The sequence below is a fragment of the Elephantulus edwardii genome, unplaced genomic scaffold (assembly GCF_000299155.1).
Source record: "Elephantulus edwardii isolate Elephantulus edwardi_28Jun2011 unplaced genomic scaffold, EleEdw1.0 scaffold00264, whole genome shotgun sequence".
NCBI classification, from domain to species: Eukaryota; Metazoa; Chordata; class Mammalia; order Macroscelidea; family Macroscelididae; genus Elephantulus; species Elephantulus edwardii.
The window spans coordinates 1,235,824-1,247,103 of record NW_006400014.1 but is presented as its reverse complement, the minus strand read 5'-3'; the positions used below and the strand labels follow the sequence as shown (position 1 = coordinate 1,247,103).

The following is an 11,280-nucleotide window of genomic DNA, read 5'->3' as shown; positions in this document are numbered from 1 at the left end:
TGTGTGACTATACCACAATTTCTCTATCCATTCATTTGTTGATGGACACTTGGGTTGCTTTGCTATTGTGAATAATGCAGCACTAAATCTGAATGCTTTGCACCATTTTTAAGAGTTCTTTAAAAGATACACCTGACTGAATAATTACTGAGATCATGATTGATATGTTAAGAATTTTGACCCAGCTGTCAAATTGGCTCTTCTATACCATGGCAGAAAAATATTTGGAGGTTACCCTTACCGTTTGCCCACCACTCTGTCAGTTCTCCAAGATTCCCCTAGCTGCTCTCCACCCCACTCCCTCTTTGTTAGGTTCATCTATCTTTGCTCTTAAAGATTTGAAAGAGTATTGAGTGTACCATGCACTGCTAGGAAAACAAACAGATTCATCCTGGAAAGGGTTAAACCAGGCTACTCCTTGGAGGCAAGGATTCTGAGGCTCCGTCTAACATACTTTGTACATGTTATAAGGAGAGACCGGTCCTTGGAGAAGGATAGCATGCTTGGAAAGGTGGAGGGACAGCACAGGAGGGGAAGGCCCTCTATGAGGTGGATTGATTTCAGTGACTGGGGTAATCGGGATGGTGTGTCGGAGACAATGTGATTGGCATAGGACAGAGCAGAGTTTAGGGCTGTTGTACATAGGGTCACTATGAGTCGCAAGCAACTCGACGGCACATAACAACAACAATAATATTTATTTCTCTCATCGCTCAGCTTCAGAGAACAAACTCTTAAGTATACCATTTTTCTCTGTGTGTAGACCTAGCTTGCAAAATATCCAAGAGGTTACATCAACAGTGAAAAAAACTAGAAACCCAGTAGTTTTTGAGTTTTAAAATATACTTTTAACTAGCACAGGGGTGAAAGAAGAAATCCTATTGAAAAGTAGTATATATTTTCAACTGACTGACACTTGAAAATGCTACCTAGTGAAACTGGTGGTTTACTGCTAAAACATAACTCAAAAGAGAACTTGACATGTTTAAAAAAGGAACAAATACTGAACATTATTGTTTGCTTAAGAATCCAGCTCAAGAAGTTAGCATTTTAAAAAATTGAAATTAAGCAAAACCCTTAAGGTAAGTAGTCTCCAGTGAAGAGGAACTTTAACATCAAATTAAGTTGCTTACAATTGTTTTTGTTATTTTATTTTCATTTATTTATCTGCTGTTGAGTCAGTTCCAACTCCTAACGACAGAGTAGAACTGCCCCAAGTCCGTAAATACAGAAGCAGATCACCACATCCTTCTCTAGCAGAGCAGCTGGTGGCTTTGAACCACTAGCTTTTCAGTTAGCAGTCAAGCACATTAGGCGCTGCACTACCAAGGCCCCAGGAATCACCCAGAGGTGGGGTGGTAGGTTCATGCGAGCTGGTGGAGATTCCATGTAGGCAGGGATCACAGCTGCCCTGGTTGTGGTGAGACTTCACTTTTCTTGCTTCTGAGCATTTCAAAGAGTTTTGTGTTTATTTTACTGAAAGCATTTTGAAGATAAATGGGAACAGTAAGTTCTACCACGCACACCACTTTTGATCGTTTGAGAACAGGGACCTGACCCTGTGCCTTTTACAGAGGCAACTAACTGTTGAAGTTCAAGAAAGTTTTGCATGTGTAAGGGACAGAGAATTTGGCCCTGGGGACCCATTTTAGTGAAGGAAAACGAAGTGACTTTAATTTCATTAATGATCTCCTAGATGATTTGGCTACAAGTTTAATTCTCCATTAAATATTAATGCTGCCCAGTGCTTAGTACACTGTCTTGAGTATCATACAGCTCACACCAACACTAACCTGTTTTATATTTTATAACTGAATCACAGGGCTTTTTCAGGAGGAGTCAGCAAAGCAATGCCACCTACTCCTGTCCTCGTCAGAAGAACTGTTTGATCGATCGGACTAGTAGAAACCGCTGCCAGCACTGTCGATTACAGAAATGCCTTGCCGTCGGGATGTCCCGAGATGGTGAGCGCGCCCTGCTTGTGTGTAACAAACAGCACTGTGGGTTGTCTTGCTTTAAGGTCAGGGTTGCAAACATGCCTTCATGGACTCAAATCTACCTATGTCTGTTCCTCCCCACCCTCTGAAAGCCTTCTCTGGCCACACTGTCCATTTCATAGCAGTTGCTTCCTCCGCTGTCCAGGGAGTCACCTGTGTGGGAGCTTGGCATCTGGTGGATGAGGAAGTGTCCATGTGGCCAGAACTCCATCAGTTCTCTAACGTTGACATTGCAGGTGCATATTTTGATCTAAGGTGGTCCTCTGAGGCCTGTTTGTCCCTACAGGCATTTCCCTCCAGTCAGAAGCATCCCTCACAATCCCTGGCTTACTATGATTGGTTTTGTACCACTAAGCTTATTGAGAACAATTTGCTTTTGTGCTAACTGGATGTTTTGACCCACGTGCCAAAGTCAACTATTTGTACATACAGAATATGTGAAAATAGTGCCGAGCTTACCTCAGTGACAAATGTTCTTTTCATTAAATGGAGCTATTTTAAGAACTAGAGATCATCTAACTGTCTAGTTACAAAGTGCTTCAGGATCTTCCTGGAGAATGATCTCAAATGCTTTGAATAATCAGCACCAGATTTCAAGTCAGTTATTCTTATGCATAGAAACTGGGAAGAAAGTACAGCGGATACATTTTAAGGGCTTTTCTTAAAATACTGGCTGGTTCTTATAAGACAGCCCTTTGAAGGGAAGGTCTCCTCCAAAGGGGTGCCTCTAAAAGCACCCCCACAAAAGAAGACTTCTGAGCACTGGGCAGCTTTCAAAACATTGACCTTCCCCAAAACCCAATGTTCTTAGGGTGGTGGACCCTCCCAGCACCAATGACAACATCCAAAGGAGCAATGTACACAAAGCCAGTTAGTATATTGTTTTTAGAGCATCGCAAGATGTAAGTTGTAAAACTTGCCCCATATTCTTAGAACACTCCTGATACGCAGCTTCACAGATTTCATCTTCTGATGGCATGCAACTAACACAATTAGGTGTAGCTTTAATGAATGCGTCCATTCGGAGCTCACGCTGTGTATGCATAGTTTTTAGGAGCTGATCTTTTAATTTCATTTCTGTGATGGTGATGAGGTGATGACCATTGTTACTTTTTGGGGAAAGGGAAACTTCCAGGCACTATCACACAGTCACCATGGAGGTTTATCCCCTTGGGTGTCTTCACATATTCTTTTCATAAAATAATGTGCCTTTTGGCTGCTTTTTTTTGGAGACTTTGCATAGAGACCATACAGGTTGCTGTAGGCTTGGAATGAATTGAGGGTTTGTAAAATCATAGGCCAGAGATTAAGAGTCCACATGAGTCTGGCTGCTGTCTTGCCAGCTCACTGTCCCCTCTCTAAAGGGCAGCTCATCCTCAGCTGGCCAGTGCCTTTGTCCCAGCCTCATTTCCACCTCCTCTACCTCCTGCCCTTGGACTCCTAGAACCATGAAGATGCCATGTGGATGAATTCACCCACCCTGCAGTTAGACTGTAATATCAGCTTAACTGCAATCAATGAGAAGAATTGTCTCCTGCAGGGCCATTACCTGTGTATACAAATTCTAATGGAAAAAACAAACTGAGTTCATGAAAGAACTCAGGCCAGGAAATCATAGTTGACTTCTTGGTTTTTCTCAGTGATCTGAATGTTTGAGGGGTGGAAAAAATCATTTGAGAGTCTTAAACGAGCTGGTAGTTGCTACAGTCATTGCTCTGTGTTAAAAAATGGGGCATACCCCAAGGAGAAGTCCTGCAAACACAGACTGTCCTGAGCAAGCTCTTACTTATCGGACTTGGCCTTTCCAAAATTCTGATGCTCATTTTGGCTTGAGGCTAAATGGGAGTGACAGAAAATGATATGTAAAGGCAAACCTAAGAGTTTCCTCAAGACCAAGGGAGTCATGGTGGTGTGGTTGATTAAGCACTGAGCTACTAACCAAGTCAGCAGTTCAAATCCACCAGCCACTTGTTGAGAGAAAGCTGAGGCAGTCAGAGCCCATGAAAATGTTCCATTTTGGAAACCCAAAGGAACAGTTGTACTTTGTCCTATAGCATCACTGAGTCAGAATCAACTCAGTCACCATGTTTTTGTTGTTGTTCCATGACTCACGAGCTTTGGAGGTCTTCTTTTTTTTGGGGGGGGGGAGGTCTTCTTAAGTCAAGTACATTCAGGGGTGCACCTGAGGAAATTCCAAAGGCCCAGTTTTGTCTACCTGGGTCCGAAGTAAATAAATGGTAAGAAGCTGCACTGCAGTTCCAAGGCACACAGTTCAAATCCACCAACTGCTCTGCAGGAGAAGGATGGGTAGTTTCCTCCCTTATGACTTCCTGTCTCTGAAACCCGCTGGAGGGTCAGCTATGGGTCAGTCCTTACTCGACAGCAAAACAACAAGAAGTTAGTCTTTTTGGGTCTGCAGGAAATTCCCGAGTCTCAGCTGTTTGTCTGGGAAGAAATTTATTATCGGATGGAAGTTGGAGTTTGACTGGTTTTATACCCCTATAAATCTATGCATCTCTGGACTTTGGTCTGAAGACTGGGAAGAGAGGGAGGTGGCCTAAGCCAGCTGGATGGAGGGACGGTAGCAAGCCCCAGAAGGTATACATCAGTGGCTCCCCAGAGCCTAGCAGTATGTAATACAGGCGTAGTCATTGCTCCAGGACCTGTTCTGCGTCGATTTCTGAACCATCAGTTGCTCTAGATGGTGTGCTGGCTAGTAGAGGGTGGGAAAACCAAATGGGGGAGGGGAGGGATGACCATTTTAGAAGTCTGTCTGGTGGCCTAGTGGCAAGAAACTGCACTGCAATCCTGAAGGCACGCAGTTCAAGGCCACCAGCTGCTCTGCGGGAGAAGGATGGGCAGTCTCCTCCTGTGCAATTAACTGCCTCAGAAAACCTGCTGGAGGGTCAGCTGTGGGTCCGTTCTAACTCTGTGGTACACAACAACAACAATCCTTGCTCTTTGGTCATGTGATTTTGAGTTGAGGCTTCCAAGGAGCCTGTCCAAGAGTACAATGAAGGAAAGCACATTGTATATGGTGTGATTTGACTTATTTTTTTTGCTTTTTTCTTCCAGCTGTAAAATTTGGCCGGATGTCGAAAAAGCAGAGAGACAGCTTGTATGCAGAGGTCCAGAAGCACCGGATGCAGCAGCAGCAGCGTGACCACCAACAACAACCTGGGGAGGCTGAGCCGCTGACGCCCACCTACAACATCTCAGCCAACGGGCTGACGGAACTGCATGACGACCTCAGCAATTACATCGACGGGCACACCCCCGAGGGGAGCAAGGCAGACTCTGCGGTCAGCAGCTTCTACCTGGACATACAGCCTTCCCCAGACCAGTCAGGTCTTGATATCAATGGAATCAAACCAGAACCCATATGTGACTACACACCAGCATCAGGCTTCTTTCCCTATTGCTCTTTCACCAATGGAGAGACTTCCCCAACTGTGTCCATGGCAGAATTAGGTAACAGCATGCATGCTTCTCTGGGGTGCTTTTCTCATGCCTTGTGGTCCGTTCAACCTGCTAAAAAGCCGAGCTATTCAAATAATGCAACTGGAAGGGAAATGAACCTTTATTCTCTGGGTCTTTCCTTTTGTCTGCCCGTTCTTCTGAAGGCCCAAACATGATTGACTTCCCAGTGTCAGAGATGGGGGTGTGGGAGTGGGTGGGATTCAGTTTCACCTTCAAATTCCAGAGGAAGCTTTAAGGTTAAGGAATGCCCATTATGCATTTCATTCATTATTGAGTTATTTACCCAAGAGGACAAAAAATAACAGCTCACGAACTCAATCTAATCCATAGATTGATTTTTCTAACCAAAACAGAGTTAAGTAATTTTTAATCCATTGGTTAACATTTAAAACCTGGACAGTTGGACATAACGATTTTCAACTTCTTGCTGGAGGAAAAAAGTATATAAACCATGTGGTTACACAGATCCAGGTGTGGTTGTCACAATCCCTGGCTGAGCTATTTGGTCTTTGATAAACAACGAGTGACTGATGGCCTAGGTGAGCCTCACCTGCTTCTTCCATTTACATCAGCTGCTCAAGTCGTAGAGGCCTTGGAATTGTCCAGCTCTGATATCTGCTGTAATAGGGAGTTCTGGTGGCATAGTTCATAGGGAGTTGTGCAGCTACCACAAAGCTGAGCCTTTCGAATCCACCCATAGCCCTGAGGGAAATAGATGGTCAGTCTCCCCCCATGTTTCCAAAAACCCGCTGAAGAGTCAGCTCAGAGTCAGTTCTAACCTCCACAGCAACAAGAAAGAAATGATACTATAAATGTTAAGGAAAAATGTGTTTCTTTACTTGCCTTTATGTTTTGGTGATACATACTTGTGACAGAGTTGATCTACTTCCTAGAAGGCTCAGTCTGCAAAAAAAAAAGAAAGAAAACCATCCTGTCTCAACTGTTGTGACATCACTACTGGTTGGGAGATGTGACCTAGAAATGCTGATAGCACAGAGGGTAGACAACTTTCCCTTTCAAGGAAGCCAGGTTAATATCCTCTGCCATATTCAATAGATTTCTAAACACAGCACTATTATTAGAGAAACTTTGATAAGCACCTTTTCCGTTTTAGAATTTGATCTGCTCCTCCTGGTGATTCTTCACATAATGTGATAATCCTTTGGGACATTTCAATTAGTTGCTGTGGAGATGACTAAGTTAATACAAGGACAGGACAAAGACTTCAGATGGAAGAGAACCAGCGGGTTCTGACTTAAGCATAGCAGCCCCCTCCTCCCCACCCCCCCGCAGAGGGAATGCTTGTGCTATTTAGATGGTTCCTCTACCCCTCAAAGGGGCCCTGGTAGGACAGTGGTTAATGCATCAGGCTGCTAATTGAAAAGTTGGCCTTGGGAACCCACCAGCTACTCTCCCAGAGGAGAAATATGGCAGTCTGCTTCTGTAAAGAGTTACAGCTTTACAGGAACCCCTATGGGACACTTCTCTGTCCTACAGGGTCCTTGCGAGTCAGAATCAACTCGACTGTGGGTGGGAGACCCCATAAAACATTTCTAAGGTGAAAATATGTATTTCCAGTAAAATCTTTCTCCAAATAGAACAAATTGGGTGTTCTTTACAATTTTCACACAAGCACCTCTTTATAGGGTCTAAATTTAAATCCTCAAGAGCAGGGACATTTTAAGCTTCGTCTTTAACCACTGAGCAGCATTAAAGGTATATCACAGCTCTTTTGATTAACACAGAAATGTCTGAACTAGAAGCCAAGCTGAGCAGAGCTAGGTTTGATTCCTTTTTTTTTTTTTTTCTTGAACTAGAACAAAACCCTTCCATTTCTGTCATGATATCTTAGTTGGCTGAGCCTTAAGCAGAACTGTAATGAAAGTAAAATTTTTCCGAAATGAGTAAGGATTTGATTGAAAGCTGACAAACCATGAAAAAAAAATTACCTGGCTCGCTTTAGGTTTGCTGTCCAAACCTGTCCTTATCATCAAGGCTATTGAACCTGTCTTCTCCACTTGTCCAATGCCTAGCCTTGGAATGAAATTAACCCAGAGGGTTTAGCTAGAATGCTGTCCTTGAACCTTGGTGCACTTTGGGCTAAAAGTGCACTAATGTCAGACTGGGGCCTACAGTGTTTAAGCCTGAGTGCCCTGGCCCCACACACAAAGCACTTTCTCTTCATTTATCTTTTTCCAAGGCAAAGCAGGAGGCCTGGGCTAGTGTGTTTTCTCCACATTCTTCTAAATTCAGAATTTCACACATACTTGGCATTTTCTAGGATGAGTAAAATTAGTTTATCCCTGAGATGAGCTTCCAAATGCAAAATTAAGCTAGGATGTACCTGAAGAGGGCATACATTGTTGGCTCTAATTCTCTATCCCATTTACTCATACAAGATTGTTTAGGGAGCTAAGAGCAACATAAAAGTGAACAAAGCCTTTGCAGCTCCTTCTTAAAACTAACTACAGGTTCCCTGAAGTTAACACGCGGAGCTCCAGCCCTGTTCTCTCTTTATCTGAGACCCTTGGTTTCATTTTAGACTACATTTTATCACTGAGTTTTAAATAAATGCAACCAACTATACAATCAGAGGATAAATAGTTACTTTATATATATATCTTAAATGTAATTCTATCCTATAGTACCTAGAGGTTACTTTTAATGGAATTTCATCCCAGTATCCTAGCTGGGAATTTTGGTCCTTGCCGCAAAGTCAGCATACAAATTACATGTAAGCAGTGTTTGAATAACACTTTGCAGTTAAACAGCCTTGGTTCATTCAAAACAAAATAAAAAAGAACTCTCCTTGTTATGATAATTGACAACCAAAGTCCAGAGCAGAAGAGGCAATTTAAAGATTAGACAAAGCCAAGCTAAGAAGTCCACTTCTGTGGACGTGGTCTCACTTTGCTGTGCAGCCCATCTGTATGCCATGTAGTTGTTCACTCTGTGACCACATAAAGTTGCATTACCTCCTCTAACCTGACTGCTTCATTAGTAAAAGCAAAGACTAGACTTTAGTTTTAAAATTCTACCTTTAGGTTGATAGTAGTTTTTCTGAGAAATCACATGGATTTCTTAACTTTTACTCAAACTAACAATATTATTCTTTGCTGAAATAGAGATTTAAAAAAAACAAGAAGAGCATGTCTAAAATCTTACACTAGCCAAAGAAACAGGAATTACAGTAAATTTTGTAGCTGTTGGTGAGAATGCAGCCACTGCCCTCTGCTGGTAGATCTGACATATTGCAGCATCCTTTATCTCCCTTTTAACTGGTTTGCCTAAAAAAAGCTGAAGAATGTGGCCCCTAGGGAGTTGCACTACTAAGGCAAAGGGGGCACTTCTCTAGCAGGGCAAATCCACCAGCAGCTTCATGAGAAAAAGACGGACAATCTTCTCTTCGTACGATTCACAGCTATGAGTTGGCTCTGACTCAGCAGCAATGATTGAAAAAAGCTGGACTGAGTCCTAGTGGCACAAAGTCCTATTAGTTAAAATGCCTGGCTAGTTACCAAAAGGTCAGCAGTTTGAACCTACTAGCTGTTCCATAAGGAAGACGTGGCAGTCAACTTCCACAAAGTTGATACCACCTGGGGCAGTTCTTGGAGACCCCGCAGGGCAATTCTATGCCGTCCTGTAGAATTGTTGTGAGTTAAAATTGACTTGACAGGAGTGAGTTTAAGGGCTAGACTCATAGTGGGGGTAAAAGGAACACTTTTCAAAATGAAGTGAGACAGCATGAAACTGATTGTATTAACTAGAAACATAATTTAGAAGAGAATTCTGAGTCTCTCCCATCCTTCTCCATAGGACCCCTCCACTCTTCATCAGTGTTGGGGTTTTTTCATATCTGCAAAAACTGGCTTACATTCTAGAACCTTCACCCTGAAACCCACAGCGTCCCTTTTCAGCAGGAAGTAGCTAAGAGAATACGCCGTCCCCTTTTCCTTATGACTCAGGGTGAAGTCTCTCTCAGGGAGGAGTGATAGGGAATGGCAAAGGATACACTGACAAAGAAGATTAATCAGAACTGGCTTTGACAAGCACTGTGGCATTTGGACAAGAACAAACTGGGAGGAGGGTAGAGAGAATAGTGCAAAAATGAATGAGTGGAAGCCCAAAATCTCTGTAAATGTTTATGAAAATTAATAAAATATAATTATAGAAAAAGAAAAAAAAAGAGAAGGCTCTTTAGTAGGAATTAGTTGACAACTTATTTACCCATTCCTTTTTATGTTTCCGCATCCCCATTATTGATTCCCCCCCCACCCCCTGCTTCCCCAAATGCCATTGATTCTCAGACAGTTTTTTGAGTGGGTTGTTTTGTTTTTTTTTAATTTCAGAAGTTCATGTTGCCAATATTTCTTAAAACATTAAAGGATAAAAGAAAGAAAGGGAAGGAATGTATTAGAGTCTGACACCAAAAGTGGACATAAAATTGGGTAAAAGTCGGTGAGACAGGAAGACTGAGCAGAGAAGCAGAATGGACAGTGTTCTGGCTTCCTTTTTTCCTGATTCTTTCCTCTAATTTTGATTTCTTTCGCCTCTGTTTTATTTTCTTCCGTTGTTTACTTATGTTGTGTTGGTGTCTGTGTGTTACCAGGTAGCGTGGTTACGGTTTATTATGTTTCACCGTCTCTAAGGAGATTTTCTTTTCAAGCTTCATCTAGGTGAGCCTGCTCTGTTTTCACACAAACAAGTCTGGTTCTGTTTGACTAAAAGAGTAACAGATTTCCAGATAAATAGGTGTCCTTAACTCTGTGCTGCCACGTTAGCATTCGACACCATTCTATTAAATGACTTCTCTGTAATGTATTCAAGACCATAGAGGCAGAGACATTTTATTTCTTTTGTTTTGGGGTGTTTATTAAGTTTGTGGGGTTTTTTAATAGTTCACAGAATCTTCATTTAAAAGACATCTTTTATTGTTCTTCTCTGCCATAAAAACGGTTACCAGCCTACTCCCAGATCTTTGTCCCTCACATATTGATTCCATCAGCCTTCTTACTGTGCCTCAGTTTCCTCATCAGTAAACATCCTGCCTCCAGCATCTCCCTGCTCTGGGCCAGTGAACACAAAATTGCTTGTCCTGTCTCTCAAGATTGGATTAGAGCACACGGCTCTCCCCCCCCTTGAGAATCCTGCTGGTTTTGCTTTTTTGTTTCCAGACTCTCTGACTTGAAATCCAAGGCCCTTCATTTGAGAGATTTGGACTCTTAGATACCCAGATTTCTGTCTAGCATTTTAACACATCTGTCCCATCCTCTGTACGTGCTACACTTGTTCTTCCTTCCACCATCCTTCACCAGTGGGGCTGGCCTCCCTCTCCCTCCCACTGTCCTTTGCCTCCAAACCCTACGCACACTTGAGGATCCACCTCAAATGCTCATCCTATGACGGTGGGGGACAAATCACGGCTGTGGAGTGGAGTCCAAGTCATAGTGGCTCCATACAGTGGAGTGGACCTGTACATGGGGCTTCCAAGGCTGTGATCCTTAGAAAAGATGTAAATCACTGGGCTTACAGTTAGTACCCCAGTGCTTAACCCACTGTGCCACTGAGAAAGAGTACATGCACACGCATGTGCTTCGGGCACACATGCACACTTTAATTCCACTAAAGCCAACATTGATTGTTCCCTTTCCTGACAGCATGTATTTGCCTTTCTCTTCTGATATAATTCACCTTTTTAAAAAATTATCTTTTTTATTATATTATTATAAGTATAATATTATATTTTTATTACCTCATATCCTGAATTAATCCTTCCAGGGTGTCTGTACATAATTCACCACGT

At 42.6% G+C, this 11,280-nt stretch overlaps 1 protein-coding gene across 2 annotated transcripts in view; it reads left to right on the top strand.

Moving 5' to 3' along the window:
- RORA (RAR-related orphan receptor A) overlaps positions 1-11,280 on the top strand; it is a 988,917-nt gene that overhangs the window by 961,317 nt on the left and 16,320 nt on the right. For both annotated transcript variants that reach the window (XM_006899640.1, XM_006899641.1), the window contains 2 exons: positions 1,823-1,964; positions 5,073-5,468. In XM_006899640.1, coding sequence (XP_006899702.1) covers positions 1,823-1,964; positions 5,073-5,468 — 538 coding nt within the window. The remainder of the gene's footprint in view (positions 1-1,822; positions 1,965-5,072; positions 5,469-11,280) is intronic.